Below are 23433 nucleotides of genomic sequence, written 5' to 3'. Positions count from 1 at the left end.
CACCTTGTCAACATCATTTCTTAAGTGTGTTGAATTTGCTATTTCTGATTTCCTGTTTTCTTATGTTAGTCTTATTAGTCATAGTGATTCTAAAATCATGTGAACTCTGTCACTCATATATCTCTTTTGCTTTTACTACATTTGAGAAAGCCTTTTAGTCTATAGTTCTAAAAAGTAGCTTCAGGAAGTGGCGCTGTAGCTCAAGTGATAGAGCGCTCGCCTTGGGTGAAGACCTGAGGGACAGCACCTAGGCCCAGAGTTCAAGCCCCACAACCAAAAAAAAAAAAAGTAGCTTCATCTTAATTAAGCTTAGTTGTTTGCTTTTGCTAATTTAGTGTATATTTGATTTAAATATTTCCTCTCATTGGCCTGTATTTCCATTTCGTGTATTGTTTCTGAGATGTATGTATTTTTATGTATGAAAAAGTTCACTGACTTCTGTTCAGAGAACATGGATATATAAGGCCTGTGAAGTCAAGAGTTTGTCTATTTTACCTGTTAATTTTTTCATATCTCTTGGAGAGGTCATAGTACACAGGAGGCACTTAAACTCTAGCTGTGTGGTCAGCAATAGTGGGTAGTTGTGTTGAATCATGTACTCCAATATACCTGTGACAGACACTAAACTGTGAACAGAGTAATGAGAATTGGAGGTTTAGTTGGTATCTATGGATTGTGGCACTTTTCTGAATGAAGCAGAATATGTTTTGTTTTTTTCTTCTTCTAATTTTTAAAGTAGCCTATTTGACTCATATATAATTTAGTAATTTATTTAGTTACTAAATTTATTTACTTGTTGGAGGAATGTCATAGGTGTACTAGCAAGATTCAGATTATTTGTCTCAGTATTGCCTTGAAGAATTTTGATTTATTGCTTTTCATAATGTCTAATATTCTCAAACAAATGCTTATTATTATAAATGGCATGAGAGTGGTATTTGTTGCAAAATGTATTTTCTTTTGGCTTAGGTTCAGAGCACTGGTGAAGGAGAAGCACAGCGATACTTTGATCATGCACTTACTCTGAGAAACACAATCCTCTTTCTTCGTCATAATAAAGATCTAGTCGCTCAAACTACTCAGCCAGACCAACCCAACTATGGTATGATAAAATGTAGAAGACATGTTCTTATAAAACTTATTTGTTTGACATTATGCAGATCATGGTCACTTGATACTTAATGCAGTTTGTAGAGGTAGAATATTGAATTTTTAACGAGTTTTTGTGAATTTCCTTATCAGCTGTTTCTTTACTTTTTCTTCTTCTCATGTGCCACTAACATTTACTGTATTTCAGTATGGCTAGTACCTACTGAAAGAGTTGCAGTATTTATTTAAAAGATGGATAGAATCTGGAAGAGGCCATGAGGTCTGAGGAGTTAACAAGTACTGATATGTAGTTAATGTTGGAAACATAAAATTAAGTATGATAGATTCCATTATATGAAATTAATAAGCAAGGATGTCCTATTCACATACTATTATAGTATTCACTAAAGTATTTTTCTTTAAAAAGTAAAAAGAGTAGATAATCTCTGTAGTAGTTTTAATATGTTGATGTTGTTATTGTGTTAATACATACCCAGTTTTGTGATGGATGCAGATCCCAAACTTGAGTTGAACTGGTTGTCTCAGAATCTGTACCCAAAGATTCTGGTTCAGTAGATATTGGCTATAGAGGGCACATAGGAATATATGAAAAGATGATTACTGTGCTCAGCTAGGAAGTGTACTGAGGGAAGAGTGGTTCCAAGTTACATCTCAGGATCATGGTGACATTTAATTATAGTCATTCATAAATTCTGTTATCTGTTCAAGAACTGTCAGTTTTTTAGTCATGCCCATTTTCATTTCATTTCTCATAGCATTGGTTCCCCTATCAGTTCAATTTAGCCAACTGCCCAATGAGCATAAGTAAAACTACTTATGAACATAAGTAATTAAATACTAAAACTGAAAATACTTAAGAATCACCAAATGCCTGGAGTCAGAAGTACTTACTTACAAGGATTTGTTGATGAGTAACCTTTTTATTCTACCAAATACTAAATCATGTGAATAAACAGTGCTTGACATAGCCTTGAATGTCTTTGGATATAAAATTATTGTAATTTCGGGGTGGGGGGGCAGCTTAGTGATTTATGGAGACCATGGGTTAATATATTGGGACAGTGGTGGCCTCCCCAGGAGGCTGAGATCTGAGAATCACGGCTCAAAGCCAGCCTGAGCAGTAAAGTCTGTGACTCTTACCTCCAATTAACCACCAGAATCCTGAAAGTGGAGCTGTGGCTCAAAAGTGGTAGATTGCTAGCCTTGAGTGAAAGAGCTTAGGGACAACACCCAGGCCCTGATTTCAAGCCCTATGACTGACCAAAAGAAAAAAAAACTATGTGTGTGTGTGTGTTTGTGTGTGTGGTGTGTGTGTGTGTGTGTGTGTGTGTGTGTGTATGTATATGTATGGAATAGTCTTGTTACAGATGTCTTGCAATGCAGTGTTCTTTCCTGCCTATCATAGGATTTGAGAGTGTTAGCATTAGTGACGAGCCATGTGTAACTGTTTATAGCTGAGGAAATTAAAGTTTATCTTGGTTAAATCTCCTGCCCATTTATATAGTCAGAAAAACCCTTATGATTAGTTGAGTGGAAGGGCTAGGAGTGGAAGACTTCTAGCCTTGTCCCTGGGTTTTTTCATTACTCTCATTATCTTTATCTTGAACACTGAACTTGTAATTGATTTACTCATAAATAATTTGTTGCCTAGGCACCTGTACCAAACTGTTTTGTGTACTGTACTCTGTGTAAAAATAGTGTGACTCTCACCTTTAAGGTATGTTTAACATTGGCTGTGGCTAAAACCAGTTGGAGCTTTAATTGCTAAGATAGTTGCTAGAGCCCTAAGACCAAACTATAGTTACTTAAGAATTTCATTTTATCAAGCAGCCATTCTTACAAAACACAGAGGATGACTGACTGGGTGATGGAGCCTTCACTTTTACCATGGAGAAGCTCATTCTGTCCATGCGGAGGGTAGCTCAGGGCATCAATTATACTACAGCTTATTCTGTTGTAGGTACTGCTTTCTGTAGGAGCCCAGTTGATAAATGAATCATACTCTTTCTTAGAAAAGAAGTTCAATATTAGTGTTTAAAGTAATCTCATTTGAATAGAAAGATTTTCCTGTTCCTGTCACTAATACTAATAACATAGTTTGAATACATCATGTAGTAAGGTGGCATTCACTGTGAGGCAAAATCTTTGATATTGTCATTAAAAACAACGGATATATGTGAAAAGGGCTAGTTTCTTAGTAATCACTTGGTTTTCAATAGCATGAACCCACTGTTGGAAAAAAAAATACAAGCAATGTATAATCTTTTTTTTTTCAATTTCATAAGCATTTTTTCCCCAAATATTTTTTTGTTTTTCCAGCCTCTACCCCTCTACTTGTACCTTTTTTTTTTTCCAGTCCTGGGGCTTGAACTCTGGGCCTGGGCGCTGTCCCTTAGCTCTTCAGCTCAAGATGAGTGCTCTACCACTTGAGCCACAGCGCCATTTCTGGCTTTTTCTATTTACGTGGTGCTGAGGAATCGAACCCAGGGCCTCATGTATGTGAGGCAAGCGCTCTACCACTGAGCCACCTTCCCAGCCCTCCTCTACCTATTCTTAATGTGTGGAACAGCTACTCTCCTTGCTGGGCTTCATGTCAAGCTTTCTAGGCAGATGCTGTACCACATGAGCCAAGCATACACCACTGTGTTGGTTTATTGAGTGAGGTGAAGCTTGCTATTTTTTTTTTTTTTTTTGCCTGGGTCAAACTCAAACTACAATTCTCTTAATCTCTATCTCTCAAGTACCTGATATTGCAGGTGTGAGCTACCATACTTGGTCTTCACAGAATTCTTTATCTCCTTCACTAAATGATAGATTCCTGATTTTAAATAATAATTAGAATAATAAAATTTCAGAGTAAATTGCATATTATGGCCTTCCCTCTGCTAAATCATTAGGGGATTATTATATCAACTCCTACAAATTTAATTTTCATCTGTTTATCATTTATGTTTTGTTCATAATGTTGATAACCTCAATAACATTTTTTTTAATCCACAAGTACAGCAACTAATTTAAGGCCATTTAATTATCCCCTTAATCTATAAGACGCTTATAGCCTATTTTTTCATTTATGATGTTACTATTTTTAAAGAATACTATTCATCATTTATTGATGTTCCTGGAAAATTTCTCAAATTATGGGTACAGCTGTTTTTTAATGATTAGATTAAAGTTACTTAGTTTTGTCTAGAATACCATACAAGTGGTAGTGTGTCTTTCTAAGATCATAGTATCTGGAGTGCATGATTGCTATCTAGTCTTATGTAGCTAATATGTTTTCTGATTTCCTTATGTGTACTTAACTGTTTTTACCCTATACTTAGAAAGCAATCTGCTTTTTATTACTATTTCCCACTAACTGCAGCATTCAGTAATGGCTGTTTCTGAATTATAATAGTTGCAAATTGGTAATATTTTTTTCCTGAACTCTAGTATTTCTCCATGTTTAACACCTGAAGAATAGGTATTGTCTTGTATTCTTAGTATGGATTTATGAAATTCCTGTTTTACAGTGTTCTGTAATTAGTCATTACTATCTTGTAATTATTATATTTTATTGTTATTGTGAAGGTGATGCACAGAGGGGTTACTAGTCAGGTAATAAGTACATTTCTTTTTCAGCAGTGTCACCTCTTCCCTCACTTTCTTAATTACTTTAAGTATTCATATTGTGTTCTAATTACTTACTATTCCTGTCTATCCTTTGCTCATTCATCCATTTCTTTTAGGAGTTTGCTTGCTTTTTAGGGGAAATGATGTAAGAGACCTGGACCCTAGTGCTGTTTAATGCTCAGTGCTTCTCAGCCCACTCAATGGGCCTACCTGGGAAGTTGACCTAAAATTGCTTTTAATTCCAGTATCTCCTTTTGACAACAATCAGATTTGATGTTTTCCCTGAGTATTAAGGACAGTGATGAATAAATGGCATGCTCAGCTTTTGTCTTATGGCCCAGCAGCATAGGGTACAGATTTCTAAATTAGGAATGCTTTCCCATGCACTAGAGTCAGAGCTGGTCTGTGGCTCTGTTTGTAGATTGGAAGATGTGAGAGGAGGGCACAGCTTTTGCTTCTTTAGGTATTACAACTTTATTTTTACCTTTTTTGTTGTTGTTGATTATAGCATATTGGACCAGCGATTCCAGAAGTCAGTTCTGTCTGACTGGGATAGAGAGTGGAAATATGGTAAAACAAGCATGTCTTTTAAAGGAAGCTTATGAAGAAGCATCTTTGTTTCTAGACCAGAGAATTAAAGCTTTAACTTTCTATCTTTAAGTGCTTAGTGATCTCCTAAAAGATTTGATTCTACCTTTAAAAATATTTAAAGTCTCAAGCAATGGTCAGCAGTTCATCTTTCAACATTTTGTTCCCTGTAGTCAGTGTTTATTCTGTATTCTTAATCATCACTAGGTTTTCCATTGGACCTCTTACGCTGTGAAAGCCTTCTTGGTTTGGACCCTGCAACTTGCAGCAGAGTTCTGAACAAAAACTACATGCTGCTGGTGTCCATGGCTCCTCTCACCAACGAAATCCGGCCAGTCAGCAGCTGTACCCCCCAGGTAACTCATCGGAACGATCCAGTTGGTAGTGCTATCATCTCATCAAGAAAATAAACAGCTTTATTTTCTTCATTTTCAGTTTACAGATGCCAAATACTAAAAGCACCAGTTTCTGAAGTAAATTTCTATATCTCACTGTTTTAAGAGGATGTTATATTCAGTTTCTGAAGTATATATTTAATTTATAAATTGTCTAGTGGCTTGTGATACGTTACATAAAAAATAGATTTATGAGTCTGGCACCGGTGGCTCACACCTGTAATCCTAGCTACTCAGAAGGCTGAAATCTGAGGATTGCAGTTCAAAGCCAGCCTGGGCAGGAAAGTCCGTGAGACTTGAATCTCCAATTAACCACAAGGAAACTGGAAATGGCATTGTGGTTCAAGTAGGAATGCTTGCCTTGATCTGAAGAGCTCAAGGACAGTGCCCAGGCCCAAGTGCAAGGCCCACGACTGACAAAAAAAATGGATTTATGTAAAAAATATTTTAAAGTGAGTGTTTTGGGATGCTTTAAGGAGAAATCTGATAATTGTTTTCAAGGAAAAGATTAATTGGGGAAATAAAATGTTTTAGAAATGGGACTGAGATGCTAAATTTGTTTAAAAGAAAAGATGATATTTGAAAGCTTGAACTCTAGATAACTGTAAGATTTATATGTGAATATTACTTCTGGTATTTTGCTTTTTAGAAATAAATCAGTTCCTTCTTTTTATATATTTAGGAAGCCAGGTATGGCTTGTGTGCTTCAGAATGGAGATTGTATTGCTGCTCCACCATTCTGTCTGGCTTTCTAGATGTGCAGGCTTTATTGTATAGAAGAAAAGAAGGAAAAGATTTTGTGTGTGTGTGTCGGTCATGGGGCCTGAACTCTGGGCCTGGGCGCTGTCCCTCAACTCTTCAGCTCAAGGCTAATGCTCTACCACTTGAGCCACAGTGTCATTTCTGGCTTTTTCTGCTTATATGGTGCTGAGGAATCAAACCCAGGGCCTCATGCATGCAAGGCAAGCACTCTACCACTGAGCTACCTTCCCAGCCCCGGAAATTTTTTTTTTTTAAATAGCTTACATTAGTTAATAGGGTAGCATTTTATTGTCCTTCCACACATTTATGATGTATTCTCTGTTACTCTAGGAAGGGATTCTTATGTGAAGTTGTATTTGTTGTCCATGTTTTTATAGCTGTCTCAGTGAATATACCTCCCACACCAAATTTTGGGCTGTATTTAACAGCAGTGGACATGAATTTGCATTTAACCCACCTTGCTTGTATTTTTGTTCTTTAATACAACTTATTGACATAGAAGAAATCTATGAGCTATTTGCTGAAAATGGATGTTTTAAAAAAATTATATGAGTTTAATGATAATAAATGACTAAAACCCTAATATAGAGTTTGTTTTGTGCCAGGTATTATTTTAAGCCTTTTTGGACAATTTCATGAGATAGGTACTTCACTGATTTTGTTTTTAATTGATTGAGCAGATAAGGCACAGAAAACTTAAGTAACTGCCTTCTTAAGATGATAGAGCTGAGGCGAGGAAGCCAGCAATCAATATGCAGACTACTCCAGACAGAGCTTAGTCTCTTAATTGCAGTGTTAAGATGTGCCTTCTTAGTCCTAGGGTGAAGTTGAAACAGTGTTAGTGGAACACATAGCATTTGTTTTCATAAGAATTCTGGCAATTAAAATTGGTTTGAGTCATTGGCTACTTTGAAGACTATAAGATTGGTTACTTGCAAAATCTTGCTTCTTTAGGTATTACAACTTTATTTTTACCTTTTTTGTTGTTGTTGATTATAGCATATTGGACCAGCAATTCCAGAAGTCAGTTCGGTCTGGTTTAAACTGTATATTTACCATATCACTGGACAAGGACCACCGTCTCTGTTATTGTCCAAAGGTACAAGACTTCGAAAACTGCCAGGTATATTCCAGGTATGTGCATGAGTGCTCTGTCTCTCTTTGTCTCTCTCTCTCTCTCTGTCTCTTGTCTCTGTCTCTGTCTGTCTGTCTGTCTCTCTCTTTCCCTTTCCCTTTTGAGGAATATAGAAACTAGTAAGCAGTGTTTATAGATAACTTTCTTACTTTTTTGTTTTTCCTTCTCAGCACTGTTAATATGTGATTTCCTTTCTTTCTAATAGGGTTATGATCGATTACTCATAACATCTTGGGGTCATGATCCTGGGGTAGTTCCTACATCAAACGTGCTCTCAATGTTGAATGATGCTTTAACACATTCTGCGGTTTTAATTCAGGTATGTTTATTTTATTTCAAACTATCAGTTTTTACATGTGTATCATTTAGATCATAATCTGTCCAGCATTCTACTGAGTTGTAGTCAGATGTCAGTTATTTATAAAGTTGAAATGCCAGGAACCAGAAATTGGGGTTTAGTCCTGCCCTGTGGTTGTGTGAAAGTGGTAGATCAACACGGACTTGGAACATGGGCCTGGGTTTGAATTGTAGTCTCAACTTTAGATAGCTGTGACCAGTATTTACTTATTTATTTTTAATTAGCTCTTTGACACTTTAAGTTGTATAATTCAGTGATTTTTTTTTTTAGTATTTTTGCAGATCAGTATTCTCAATTTTAGAACATTTTTGTCATCTGAGAAGTGAATGCTGTAACATTTGGTTATCACTAACCTGATTTTCTCCTCCTAACCCTTCTTTCCCTTAACTCTAAACAGCACTATTATCTTTAAAGATTTACTCTGCATGTTTCATATACATAGTACCGAATATATGGGATTGTTTTTGTTACTGGCTTGTTTCATGACATAATAAAAAGTTTATCTTATTCTAGCATATATCAGCACTATAATTTTATGGTCAGATAACATTTCATGGTACAGATGTATGTTATTCCCCCCCCCCCCACTCATCAGTCAATGATGAGCATTTTGATTTTTTCCACTTTTTGAAAAGTGCTGTTGTACACAGTTGTGGGTTTTTGTGTGGACATATGTTTTCATTTCTCTTCTATCTGAGAATAGAATTGTTGGGAAAGTAGTTCAGTGGTTACCCATTTAAGGAACTGCCAGACTTTTCCGAAGTAGTATTCCACTTTATATTCTTGTCAGGACTTGGTGTTACTTAGCTTTTAGGTTTTAGCTGCCCTGGTGAGTGTGAAGTAGTGTTTCATTATACTTTTTATTTAAATTTTGCATATGCCTAGCAATGTTGAGTAACTTTTCATATGCTTTTTGGGCTGTATGATATTTTGGTGATATTCCATATACTTAGTTTCTCATCTATATAGTAACTCTACCTCCTGAGAGAAAGAAATCAGAATGTGCATTGTGAAGTGTGTAGGGTATTTTCTAATACAAGTTCTTGGCAGATATTCCACTAATTTTTAAAATATTGATTATTCTATGTTCTCCGCTTATTAATAGGATTATGGAAATACAGTGTGATCTCTGTCTTCAAGAAATTTAAAGCCGGGTGGGGGGAGTTGCATAGTCAGCAGTTTCCATTTTTGCTTTGCTGTGAGGAGAATTAATTACATTGGAGGCATTGGATAGAGATCAGCGTGGATAAATCTCTGGGTAGAGGTTTCATTTTCCTTCACTGCTATTCACTTAGCACAGGGCTTGACTCATAGTAGCTCTTCAATTAGTATCATGAGATAAATTGAGTAGGAAAAAAAATTGTACAGCATATGCAGAAGATTTTTGGTGGGGGGGGGAAGGTGACTTAGAGTGTTTTGGCATTCTGGTTAGAGATGGTTCTGGTGAAGTCTTGCTGTAGAGCTTAATGATTAACCTATAGATTGGGGGTACACTTACAGATCATAAGCAGGCCAGATGAGTATTTTAGGAATCAGCCTGGGGACTACACTGAGAATGGACAGGTCAAGGGGAAGATATTGAAGCCAGAGGACTAAATAGAAATGGTATTTCGTAGTTAGATAAGGTACAGGGATAGGTCAATGCAGGGATTAGTAAGACGTTAAAGGAAAAAATGGATTTGGGGGCTACTGAAATATATGATGAATGGAATTGATCAGCTGTCTAAGAAGTCCATGAAACAAAGAAGGAGATGATTCTTGGACATTCGGTTGTGACAGTGGAAGGGTGCTAATGAAGAGCCAACTTATTGGGCAAATGTTGTGTTGAGTTCTGGACATCTGTTGTTGAGTGTAATGTGCCTGGGGGACAGTCAGGTAGGAGAGAGACAATTGAAAATATTCTGAACTTTACAGGAGAGATGACTTAGTATCAGCCTCAGCATGTCAGTGGTAGTTGAATCCCTGAGAGGAGGAAATTAGGGAAAACTTGAAAGATAATGTGACTGGACAGGCTAGACTGCCTAAAGTCACACTTGGTCCTATCCTTATTAGTAATCTTGGATAAGTTAAAAAACTTCATGGACTTCAGTGTCATTATTGTCAACTAGAGAAAATAAAGATAGCTTGTATTTTTAAGATATTATAAATTTTATAATTTTTAATAAATTTTTATAAATCTTATGCCATATATGTTTAAGCCTTCTATCTTCATATCTTTGTAAGTTGATTGAATGACTGGGATGTAGAATTGACATGAAGTGCTTGGGCACATTGGTGATCTCACAGATGTTAGCTGTGTGGTAGTGGAGTGGGGGAGCAGCAATGATTTGTTTTTCTGTAACTCACTGTCTGTGCCAACCATTCATTTCTTTGAGCCTCAGTTTTCCTTATCTGTAAAATGGGGGTGTGATTGCAACACCTGCTCTGTAAGAACTGTTCAGGTGTCTAACCAAGTAAGATTTTTGCTGTTTTTTGGGATTGCACATATGAATAGGAAAACAAATCTGTATTAAAGTCTTAGGGAGTTCTGCTTTTGCTAAAAGTGACATATCTTCTTTATTATACTTTATAATGTATTATAAAATATAAAATGCATATTATTGAAGTTTAAAAATTACAATTATGATTTTGACTAAAACTAAGTCATAAATCTATCAGAATGAATGAGTGCTCAGAAATATATTTAAATATTATGATTTCACAATGTGATTTGAATATGTCAACATTTCTTGAATTTGAGCAATGCCCCTTTCTCTTTTAAAGGAAAAATGGATAGTTCCTCAGTGTTTACTTAAAATTTCCATTATAAAGGTCCTAAATATGTAAATATAAAAATTTCATATTTTTATTACATAACTGCACCTGAAACCAAACTTAGGTATTAAAGATAAGCACAAATTTAAAACAAACTTTAGTTTGTTTTAATTGATTTTAAATTAGTTTTAATTAAATGTGATAGGTAAACCTAAATTATTTGTAATGTAGGAGTGAGGAGGGTAAAATTTAATATTTGAATTAATGGCACATTCACACTATTCAAAAATAAGATACAATAAAAGGTAAATAGAAAAAAAGTCATCCTTCTAATGCTGTCTGTCCGGATCATCATTGATTAGTGTCTGCCCTGTCTTTCTATATGCAGATGTAAGCAGTTACACACTGATTTTTCCCCATGCTTTTCCATGTGTCCATTGGAGAGCTTTTCATTTTCATTCACAGGGTTTCTTTTTTTTTTTTCAGATGTACTGAAAATGTGTATCAAATTTATTTACCCAGTCCGCTGTTAGTGGGCCTTTTGGTTGTTTCTAGTTGTATATAATTGTACTCTCATAGCAAGTATCTTGGAATATATAGCATTTCAGTGCAAGTTTTTGAGTTTTGCATTTCTAATCCATAATATGTTATGCAATTATGGAGATTCTTGGGGAGGGCGATACTGGGGTTTGAACTCAGGATTTTGTGCTTGCTAGGTTATGAGCTGGTTATTTTTGAGATAGATTCTGGCTTTTTGCCCAGGCTGGCGGGACCATGATCTTCCTCTTTTTACCCAGGCTGGGCTGCCAGGTATGTGCTATCACACCCAGCTTTTTTTTACTTGAGATGGAATCCTGTGAACTTTTTTTTGATGACGACGACCTCATATTGCAGTTCTCCCAATCTTCTGAGCCACTGCACCCAGCTGAAGATTCTTTCACCTCTTTTCTCTCTTAACTCCAGCTAGTCTTTGTGCACATGTGCCTAATGTCATCAGTCTTCACTTGGCTTATACCTAATTGATTTACCTATAATTTATCAGCTCTCTATTCTTTTTCATATGCTCAATTTGAGAAACATTACATATAGGTTAATATACAAGATTGTTGTTGCTTGCTATAGAAAAATAGAAGATTGCCAAAAGCACTTTGCTGGAGTATTAATGTGGAATCTACCCATCATCTTCCATAGTCTTAATTGTTTGAATGTCAGCTACTGGAAATACAGGTTTCATGTATGCCTTTCAACTTTTGTTTCTTTGTGTTTAAGGGACATGGTTTACATGGGATAGGAGAAACTGTCCATATACCATTTCCATTTGATGACACAGAGCTACAAGGAGGTACTCTTTGAATTGTATCCATTTGACTCTTATCATTAATCTTGGCAACAATTTGGTAGAAAACATAATGGAATACAATCTTAAAATCTTTAAGTTCTAGATTTTTTTTCCCCTCAGTTTTCTAAATTCAGGGCCTGATGCTTGTTAGGTAGTACTCTACCAACTAGTTGAGCCAGAACCCTTGTCAGTTTTTTTTTTTTTTTGGAGTTTTTTTCAGTATCTTTTTTTTTTTTTTTGCCTACGCTTGGCTTCCAACTTGCTTTTGAACCAGGATTTCACTAATTTTTTTGTCTTCATCTCCTAAGGGATTACAGACATATGCCATCACACCCAGGCCCTGACTCATAGGTTTTAACCATTCAGCTATTAAAGAGTCATGTTAGAAGATAGGGCTTTTGTTTTTTAATATGCTTTTAAAGAACTGGTAGTATTCTTGTAGGACCTTTGAAAGAACAGTGGTTTGCTTTCGAGATGAAGAGAATAAGTAGGTATTTGTCTAGTAGGTATTTGTCTTTTTTTGTGTGTAGTTAGCCTTTTAATTTTATTGTTGTTCATTTGAAGGTTGAGAGAGAAGACAAGTTATAGAGAAAGTTAAAGCATCCAAGTCAAAAGTTTTCTCTGGGTCCCGTGATGCATGTATATAATTCCTGCATTCAGGAGGTAGAGGCAGGAGATTTGTAAATTTAAGGGCTGCCTATGCTACATTATTTGACCCTGTCTCAAAAAAGCACAAAACAAAAGAACAGATTAAAATGTATTTTTACAGTTTAATTAGTCTATATGTCCATATAACATATGTGTGTAGACTGCACTTAAAAGGAGTTTGATATTTTAAGTTTTAGTTTTTGGAAATTTAAAAATAGATCCCAATAACATTAATATACTACTTAATAGTTCATAGAGCACTTGCATCTATTTCTCATTTCCACATTTTTGTTGCTGTCCCATTTTATTTTTGCTAATACAGGGGATTTGTGTGGATGCAGGGCTTGTGAGCAACAAAGGAAAATGGCTGTGTGTATAGCCTTTAGAAGCAGATGTGAGGTGCAATATGCCCAGAGATTTTCTATCTTAGGAGATAACTTTTCTCTTTTAAATGTTAAGAAGCTATTCAGATATTCTTTGGTATTCAGCAAGATTGATTCTAATAGCTGCCCCTTCCCTGCGAAGATTGGTGAAGCCTGCGGATGCTCAAGTCCTTTGTGTAAAGTGGGGTAGGCCTTGTGCATAACCTAAATGCATCCTCTAGTTTCTATAGATTACATAATATGAACACAATGGGAATCTCTTTCTAAGTTACTTCTCTACTTTATGATTTAGGGAGAATGATAGAAATGATGGTGTAGGTGCTGACATTTTGATATGTGGTTGGTTGATTAGAGGGCATAGAACCTACAGATGCCTTTCTCTTGCCTCTTCCCTTCCTCTTATGTATAAAAACCCAAAGGGAAGACTTTTCTCTCCCCGGATAGCCCCTACTGAGAAAAGAGTACTTTTCTGCAATGATCTTTTTGTTATTTATCTAATACTTCATAAATTCTAGGGGAAAAATAATTATTTATCTAACAAGTAGATACTGACAAAAGATCTAAAATTTTATAAAATCTAAAGAATTGTTGGTAGAGACTATTGCCTGGAGAAATTGTTATGTGAATTATATAAAAGAAAATATACTCAGATTTGAGTGGATAGATCTTTCTTTTATATATTTGCATACTTATGAAACCTCTAGCTAATTTCTAAATAATTTTATTAGGCATATAATTGCTAGTAAATTGCAATTAAGTAAATTAGCATCCATTCATTAATTATAAGGATTCAAATTAGAAAAAGAAAACTCCAACTTGTATTTAATACATTTCCTGGTTCAAGTACACCAATTTGGTATCCAAGGCAGATTAGATGCCTGAAGAGAAGCATGGAGAATTTGCCACTGATTGGCTCAGTTTGCTTACTTAGCAGGTTGTTTGTTTTGCTATAGCAGATGCCTCCTGAGGACAGTATGTCACAGGTAAACAGCTTTCTTTTCCACTCATGTATTTCGCCATTAGAATCAACTTGATAAAACTAGTTCTAAGAATTGCTTGATAAAGTATATTTTAGCTTTTAGTGATGGAATATGCCTTCATGTGTATGTTGTCCTCTCTTTGTTCCTAGAATTTACACGTGTCAATATGGGTGTTCACAAAGCATTGCAAGTATTAAGGAACAAAGTGGACTTGCAGCATTTCTGTGGCTATGTCACCATGTTGAATTCTTCTAGCCAGCTTGCAAGTAGAAAACTCAGTGATGCTTCTGATGAAAGAGGTTAGCAAACAGATGCGTTCTCTGAATTCATATCAGTAGTGTAAGTTTAATGCACTCTTAACATATTAAAAAACTCTGCAGATCTTTGTAGGAAGGGTAATTCATTAATATTATTTTTCTTTTTCACTGAAGAGTAAGAAAATATTTTTTTCAAATATATATATATATATATGTATATATATATTTATTGTGAGAATACCGTACAGAGGAGTTACAATTATATGGGCAAGATAACGAGTACATTTCTTATCAAGCATTGTTGCCTCCTCTTTGTTTCCCCTTGCCATTCCTTCCTATACTCCTCCCCCATCCTCCCTCCCCCCCACCAAAGTTGTAAAGTTCATTTTTCGACATAATGACTTGTACATCTCATTGTTGCAATGGGTCCACCTGTATCCCTAGTTAAATGATTTGTTTTTGCCCTTCCCTTCCACATATTATACCATCAAATACAGTGAAAGCAGGGAATATATTTGTTATATTAGTTATATGTAAGTTGTTAATTACTATATTAGATAGATAGACAAACAGACAGTAGTTGTTCAAATGGAGAGAGTACCAGTGTCTAACTAAAGAGATGCTGACCTCAGGATGGATACAGAATGGCTACTGGGCTCTAGCTCTTTATGATAACATCTGTATTTACAGGCTTTGAATTCAGTTAGCCTTAGGATGTGGTGGTTTCAAAACATCATCTTTGTAAAAGTGTTTCCAAAATAGACTTAATTAGTGTTTAATTTCTGCAAATTAGATTTTAGAAATATCTCTCATACAACTTCTGATGTTATCTGGATCTTTATACCTTGGATATGTTGCAACCATTTCCTGCTTAGGCTTTCTGTCTTCATCTTTCTATTTCTAATCTGTCCAGCATATTACCAGCAACTTACTATGCCACATATTTTTCTTTCTAGTTAAATTCATGTTTGAATCACCTTCTCATGTCTACTGAGTGTTCCTGATCTCTCATAAGACTGGTTTGCCCGTGGCTTTGACTACAGATGCCAACTCTGACCTGTTAACTCTGGGAGACCTTTCAGTTCACTATGGACTGTATTTCGTGAATGTGAACTCTTGAGAAAATGTGATTGATTATTAGCTACCTTGTGAATTTGATTGGCAGATTTGAGGTAGCTATTTCTAGGTCATTTATCTTTAGTCAAAAGAGTTGGATAGCTTTCAACAGGTGACTCCAGTTATTGCAGTGGCATTTAGCACAAAAGAGGATTTAGTCATTTTTTAAAAAAAGTGTGTCTACCACAGCTGTTATTTTTGTCATTCATCCCACAAATATATAAACCATAAACATGTGTTCTAGTGCTGGAGATACTGAAGTTGTTCAGATCTGGTTTTTTTTGTTTGTTTGGGTTTTTTTTTTAACTGTATTTTTTTTTTTTTGTCTTTTCTGGTACTGGGGATCGAACCCAGGACATTGTACTTGCTAGGCAAGCGCTTTGCCACTGAGCTACCTCCCAGCCCTGAGATCTGTTTTTATTCCAAGGTTTGTGAAAGCCTAGTAAGGGAGACAGAGAGGAGTTGTAATGTGGTGAGGACTGCTTGCAGGACTAATGGAGGACAGAGAAGGCATACACCTCAGCCCAGCCGAGCCACCGAGGTTGGTCCTGTAGACAAGGTTCTGTTTGGACTGAGCACTGGCTTTAGGATTGTTGAATTTGTGGAGTATGACAGTCTTGTAAACAGAGGGAATTAGGAAATAGTGTGGATTAGCTAAAAGAAAATTGTTAGGCAGTAGTAGTAGATGAGCAAACGAGTAGGTAAAATCTAGGAAATAAGATTTAGTAGATAAGATCTAGGAAATCTTTTGGAAGACTTGATTGCTGAAAGATATGAAATACAGTTTTGAAATAACAATTTGAAAAGGAAGAATATAATCAGACTGCATATTTCTGTGGTGGTGCTGAAGATGGCTTTAGTTATGTTGTAAAGGAAAGCCTAAACTTGAGTTTTGCCTAGGAGCCAGGACACTACCAAGCATCCTTAGGGGACAAAAGTTGTTCCTTTGACAGAAAACATCATTACTGCTGTCATTACTATTGCTTGCAGTCCTCTTTATGTTAGGATTGGTTTATTGAGAGTTCTGGCTGACTACTAGAATCCTAATACTGTTTGTCTTTGAAGGAGAACCCGATCTGGCTTCTTGCTCAGATGTACATGGGAGCACAGAGTCATTTGAAATGGTCATTGAGGAAGCCACTGTGGATGTGATAACAAAACAAAACTCTGGTAAGATGTTAAAAATGCGTTGCAGTTTCATTAGACTAGTTTCTCGGGCTTTACTTTTTTGTTAAGCCGTTTGTCTGATACTTGTTCGAATGATCCACAGTAGGCTTTTAAAATATGAATTCTCTATGAAATATTTGTATATATTTAGAATAAGAATTCTACCAGTATAAAGTTATAACCTCAGAATAATGACTTCATCTTCACTATTCTTGTGGTAAATATTTTTCTATATTCATTCTCTCATCTTTTGCAATATCTTTTTTTTTTTTTTTTTGCACATGCCTACTTTGAACATTTGGTGAAAGCTGTGTGTTTCTCCCAGATGCATGTATACAGTCAAAAGATAGATGCTTGTGTTTTGAGGTTATTTGACTGATGGAATCCCATCTCCTTATCCTTAGCAAGCCCCTGGTAGCTATCACTGGGGTGAGAGTCGCCCATGGTTCACGTTTCTGTGTGTGTGTGTGTGCGCGTGCGTGCGTGTGTGTGTGCGTGTGTTTGTGACCTTGACAGTAAGTCTTGTATCCCATTTTTAGGTACCACTGCAGAAGCAGATTGGGTTCCTCTTGAGCTGTGCTTTGGAATTCCTTTATTCAGTTCTGAATTAAACCGGAAAGTGTGTCAGAAAATTGCTACACATGGTCTTTGCAGAAAAGAGAGGTGAGTGCATATATTCATTTTCAAGAGAGGTTATTGTTTTTGTCTTTTTTTTTTGTCAGTACTGGGGCTTGAACTCTAGGCTTTGCACTCTTGCTTGGCTTTTTCACATTCACTTATGGCTGGTGCTCTACTACTTGAGCCATGTCTACTTCTGGCTTCTTGCTAGTTAATCAAGATAAGAGTCTCTTGGGATTGTCTGCTTGGGCTGGCAGTCTGAGCCTCTTGCATACTAGTGTCCCGCACATCTTCAAGGTATCAATGAAGTTACTATTTCTTACTGTTTTTATTCTACACATGAACATTGTAATTGCCTTGTAGACAATTGATCATTGAATAAAAATTAGATGTTTAAGTGTTTTTACAAAGTTAAATTTTGGTAGGTCAGATGAAAATCATAAGCAAACATGCTGGCAAAGTGCTATGGTAATTTATGCACTTATTTATCTAGGTTTGGTGAAGGTGTGGCGAAATGGGCAGGTAGGGTATGAATCTAGTTTTAAATACAAAAATACTTATAGAAAATTCTTCTTGTAAAAAAAAAGAAAATTCCTCTTGTGCAATTCTCTTTCTCAGCATATTACACACTCCAGGTATATTAATAATAATGGCCTCGTGTTAGAATTGAAATGACTTTCTAAAATTTTCCCTATTTCTCCATTTTCTGAAATGAGCACATATGCTTTTTAGTGTGATATATAGGTTTGGTGTCATTTACCAACTGGTCCTTTGGAGGTGGTTGCTCAGAGTTGATATGGTTGCACATTATACTTATTTCAAAATGGCCCTTTTAAACACTATTCTATTTAAACTTCATATTATTAGAACAGGCAAAAGTTTAATGAAACATTGAAAAAATATACATTTTTTAAAAATTTATGTGCCAGGAGCTAGTGGCTCATGCCTGTAATCCTAGCAATTTAGGAGACTGAGGTCTGAGGATCACAGTTTGAAGCCAGCCAGGGCAGGAAAGTCTGTGAGACTCTTATCTCCAATTAACCACTAGAAAACCAGATGTGGCACTGTGGCTCAGAGTGGTAGAGTGCTAGCCTTTAGCAAAAGAGATCAGGGACAGCACCCAGGCCCCTAGTTCAAGGCCCATGACTGAGACAAGAAAAATTATGTAATTATTAGATTGTATATCCATACATAGATACACTTAAATAGCTAAAATCTTCGAATTTTATTTTGTGACATATTTATCTTAAACCTTTAATCTTATTTTTTTTAGCCTTCAAAATCTCTTACATTCCAGTAGAAAACTCTCTCTGCAAGTCCTTAACTTCGTTCACTCATTCCAGGTAACAAACCCCCAACAACCCCAGATGGCATTTGTATAGAACTTTAAGTATATAGACTCCCTCCATGTTTGTTGAGTTTCTATAGCATCAAAATATGAAATAAGCATTAATTTCATTTTGTGAACAATGACTCTGAGATTCAAGAAGTTAATTGCCTTGTACATTTCACTGGCCGAGGTCTTCATAGACCTGAGCTGGAACTCTAGGTTCCATGTAGCGTTTTGTTCAGCAGAGTTGTGTTGAGTTTGGCTGCAGCCATGTACCATGCTAGGAGCTGGGGTGCAGGTGTGCTAACTTCCACTAATGCCTTCACTGCTGGTGAGGCATCTGCTATGCCAGTGAAGGTTGATGCTGTGGACCAAGTAGAGCCAAGGATATTGAGGACTTGATATGTAGACTTTTAGGATGGACTATTTATGTTTTGAATATTTGATCCAATGTTAGAGATCATATTTGAAGTTTTATTTACTCATTCATTCAGACTTAAGTCTACCCTGTATTAGACCCTTTGCCAAGCGCCAGGGAATGGTGACATGTAAGACTAACAGAACATGTAGAGTTCTGTAGGACAACAGTCAAACATTAAAATATGTGAGTAACCATACTGTGATGGAATCTGAAGGAATACCTCATTTAAAAATAGAGATAGAAGCTGATTCCTACAGATGGAAAAGAGTATTCCAGGCAGAGTCTAGGATGTACTAAGATAGAATAGGGAGAGGTGAGCATGATATATGTAAACTTGAGAAGCCTTCAACTGCAGAAATTGTTCTGAACCAGAAAAAGCCGGGAGTGGCGCTGTGGCTTGAGTGGTGGAATGCTAGCCTTGAGCTGAAGAGCTGAGGGACAGCGCCCAGGCCCAGAGCACAAGACCCACAACTGACCAAAAAGAAAAAAGAAAAAAAAAAGAAATTGTTCTGAACTCAGTGTTGTAACAGATTTTTTTTAATTAATTAATTTTTTTTTTTAGCAGTGTTCTCCTGATAGCTGATAACTTTGTGGTAGGGCCGGTTTCCGAGAACTAACTTTTGTAATCTTAGCTTTTATTATTTCTGCTTCCAAGCACTTACTACAGTATAACTTGTATCATTATTTTAGGTTGGTTGGGCAGATTTTGCATCTCCTGTAATATTTTGATTTCCATGAACATTTCTCAGGTAGTCAAGTTCTATCTCAGTTATAGTAAGTAAGTGGTTATGGGTTGTAGTATTGGCAAAACTGAATGTGGACATTCCTCTTGTTCCTTGGTCCTTTAGGAAGGTGCTTCATCACTGGACATTCACACAGAACCCAGCTTTTCAAGTTTGCTTTCACAGTCATCCTGTGCTGATGTGGGAGTTCCACTTCCTGCAAAAAACTTAATATTTAAAGATGGCGTCTTATCAGAATGGAATGGACGATCACCTTCCTCACTTCTTATTGCCAATCTCCATTTGCAGTAATCTGATTACATCATCTGTTGCTCACCCTTCCTGCCTTTTTTCTTTCTTAATGTTAGCTTTGTAGTGACAGCCACTAAAAAGCTGCTGATGCTGCGGCGCAGTTCTTGCCTTGCCTGATCTGATGTTAAGTGTTTGGGGACATGTTCATGTTTTCTGAAGAGTTGTTCAGTATCGTACATCTGATCACAAAAAAGTGCTTTTTAGCAGCCACACTGTATTTTTTACCTTAAGACAATCTGCATTTTTTTTTCTAAAACTAAGGATATACTTTATAGGCTTTATGATGACTGTTATGTTTATAAGCAGTCACTGAATATTGCAATGGTAATTTTATATGTTAGTTTATCAGACATAAATCTTGTTTAATTTTATATTTTGTTATCTACATTTTAGGGGATCAAGGGAGAGACAGGACTCTTCAAGGCTTCTTGATACTTAAAGTAGTAAACCTGTAAAACAGTAAACATCCATTATTGAGAAATGGTATAATGGGGCATTAAGAATTCCTGTGAGGTCTGTAAATTATGTATATTAATTGAACATAATTGAAGGTATGTAAATCAGCATAGTTTGTGTATAACTTAACCTTGATTTATAAGATCTTAATTCTGACTATTCACTGACATCCCATGAGGAGCTTTGGAAAACATTCTATTTTTAAACGATGTTTATATGTGGACTTCAGTTGTCACTCACTGTGGGCTTTATATTTTCATAGAGTCTTTATGGAAAAATAGAATTTATTTTCCACTCATAGCTGAGACTGCTGCATGTCTGATATTTTGTTTGTTTTGTAGCTTTACCAATGAATTGTTTGGGAAATTGAAGGGTTGTAATTTTAGTTTAGCACTACATATTAGAAGTATTAAGAATATGTCTTTGGATTAAAACACTTCACTGATAAGCCTAGTTTGAAGATATATTCTTAATTTGTATCTCAAATTTATTTTGATAGTTTTGGAGGAAATGAAAAGTTGAAAAATTTCAGTGTATTTCTTGAGTCACTGATTCTTTTAGTAATTCACATGTTAATTAGACAATTACAATCACCTTTTAGACTTTTCAAGTTACCTTCCTTGGGAAGTTAGTGCAGTGTTGTAGTTTACTTTAGTTGTCTAATAGGGAAATGGTTTGTTAGTTTAAAATTGTAACCAAACTAACTGGCTAAAAGCATTTATCTAAAACACTTAAAACATTAGGAAATTTGGGAATGTGATAGCCTAACATTTTTGCTGATTAATTTTGTTATTTATCGAAATGATATTTGTATATTTAACATACTTCTGGAAGTATATGCTTTTCTTAAAACTGTTAACATACCCATACATTTAATACCTTGATCTCTCTAGGATTGGATATTTTGGAGCAGGTTACTTTTGGCACAGGCAGTACTGTGGTTCAGTTAAATGTGATAATGTTTAGTTTTCTACTTTGTCTTACATAAGGTAGAAACCATGTGTATGTTTGTCTGTAAAAAGAAAAATGGATACTAATATTAAAATAATTTCTTATGACTGTGAGCCACTCATTGTTTTTTCAGTAATCAATACTGTACATTCCTAGTGCTATTAGTTATGTATGTATGAAACTTTCACAGTTTTTCAACTGAAAGTTGTATTTCTTTTGATCAGGGTTTTTAATAATCTCACTTTAATTTGCTTCATTTGAATTAATTATAGTTATTTATTCTTGTATTAACCATCTAAGCCAATTGTATTACATGTACACTAATAAAGAACTGAACATTTGTAGTTCTTGACAGCGAACCCAGTTATTGCTTAAAAGATGGGAGTAATGTGCTGCCATATTTCCTTTAGAGATAATGGAGAAAGAAATAGAGTTAATAATGATCATGAACTTCAGGGAGAGTACTGACAAGACATGGGTTCAGCTGTGGCTTCTTGGGTTGAATGAGCAGTGTGTGTTCCAGTGTATTCACCTGGTGCTCAGCTGAAGACCTCATACTGTTACAGAGGGAGGGTTTGTTTTTTAGAGGTTTGAGTGAAATGGGAAATGCTGATGTTAGTGAATGTGGCTTTGTTTTACTCATGTAAAAATGCACCTCTTAAGTCTTACAATTGCTGATACAGTTCAACAGAAAATAAATTTAAAATATAGACTTTGTTACTTGCCAAAGAAGATTCATGGAAAAATGTTACCTAATTATTTTGCAAATGTTTAAATCATTTGGCCTTGTACCACCCTCTCTTGTTTGTTTTTTCCCCCACCCCTTACTGTAGCTTAATCTGTGGTAAGCAAACATTTTTCAGGAACTAAGGGGAAAAAAACTAAAGAAGAAAATGGCAAAGAATTTAGTTGGGCTAGGATTTCATCTTTCAAATGGATCTGAAGAAAGGCAATTTAATGTCATTTACAAATGAAGGCATCTGATTTTCTTAACCCCTTAAAAATAATGTTATCAGATGATTTTATATGTATCTTGGGGTGAATAATAGTGATATCTTTTACTTGATACTTTGTCTTTTTCTGCCATTCATGTTTTTTTTTTTATGTTCAGTATTTCAAACACAGTTTGTATTAAAAGATTTTAAAGTACCAAAACTATAACTGAGTACAGTGGATTGTTTTTTTGTCATGATGTTAATATTATAAAATGAGATGTATAAAATGTTGTCAATTTGATTATTGGCACATATAACATGTTTACAAATAAACTGTGGTGTTGATCAAATTCCTGTGAAAATGTGTATAATCTGGATATCGATTCCTTAATGTTAAATACAGCTATGCTTTCAGTTACCGTGTCCTTTCTGTGCTTTTTTTTTTTTTTTTTGTCAGTTGTGGGGCTTGAACTCTGGGCTCAGCTCTTAAAGGCTAGTGCTCTACCATTTAAGTGCTGCTTCCGGTTTTCTGGTGGCTTATTGGAAATAAGAGTCTCAGGACTTTTCCTGCCCGGGCTGGCTTTGAATTATGATCCTCAGATCTCAGCTTCCTGAGTAGCTAGGATTACAGGTGTGAGCCACCGGTGTCTGGCATGTGCTTGCTTTTTTTTTTTTTTTGGCATATTTTTTATTTTGTACAAATTTCATGCTTACTCTAAAGTAGAGATAGTCGGGACATGTTTGTATACCCTTTACTAAGCCTTACCTAATTTGAATACTTTATATGATCATTTGCACAATTGAACACCTCTATAAAACTACGGTTTTTTAGTAATGCTCTCCTGTTTTGAGCTAACGCATCACCCTCCTCCTCAGCAGCCTGGTCATGTATCCTCCACACTTCTATAGTTTTCCAAGACTGTGTGTCACACCAGGCGGCACACTGGGCTGTTCCTTTGTAAGATGTGCCTCAGTGTGGGTGTATCTGACATTGTCTCCTGATTAAATTGTGCCTTTTATCAGGAAGGACACCACTGAGGCTGGTGCATCCTTTCCAGTGTACCATATGGGGTACCTGGTG

General features: G+C 35.8%; 1 protein-coding gene across 1 annotated transcript in view; it reads left to right on the top strand.

The window, feature by feature from the left end:
• Fam91a1 (family with sequence similarity 91, member A1) overlaps positions 1-22702 on the top strand; it is a gene marked incomplete at its 5' end in the record, with an annotated part of 47810 nt that extends 25108 nt beyond the window's left edge. Inside the window, 10 exons of the mRNA XM_013032204.1 lie at positions 970-1102; positions 5521-5669; positions 7470-7604; positions 7811-7924; positions 11987-12059; positions 14217-14366; positions 16506-16610; positions 17147-17270; positions 18499-18568; positions 19825-22702. Coding sequence (XP_012887658.1) covers positions 970-1102; positions 5521-5669; positions 7470-7604; positions 7811-7924; positions 11987-12059; positions 14217-14366; positions 16506-16610; positions 17147-17270; positions 18499-18568; positions 19825-20010 — 1239 coding nt within the window. The remainder of the gene's footprint in view (positions 1-969; positions 1103-5520; positions 5670-7469; positions 7605-7810; positions 7925-11986; positions 12060-14216; positions 14367-16505; positions 16611-17146; positions 17271-18498; positions 18569-19824) is intronic.
• Between the last annotated feature and the right edge of the window lie 731 nt (positions 22703-23433).

The sequence above is a fragment of the Dipodomys ordii genome, unplaced genomic scaffold, assembly GCF_000151885.1.
Source record: "Dipodomys ordii isolate 6190 unplaced genomic scaffold, Dord_2.0 Scaffold151, whole genome shotgun sequence".
Classification (NCBI taxonomy): Eukaryota; Metazoa; Chordata; class Mammalia; order Rodentia; family Heteromyidae; genus Dipodomys; species Dipodomys ordii.
The sequence above is the reverse complement of the archived record's forward strand: the minus strand, read 5'-3'. Positions and strand labels throughout refer to the sequence as shown.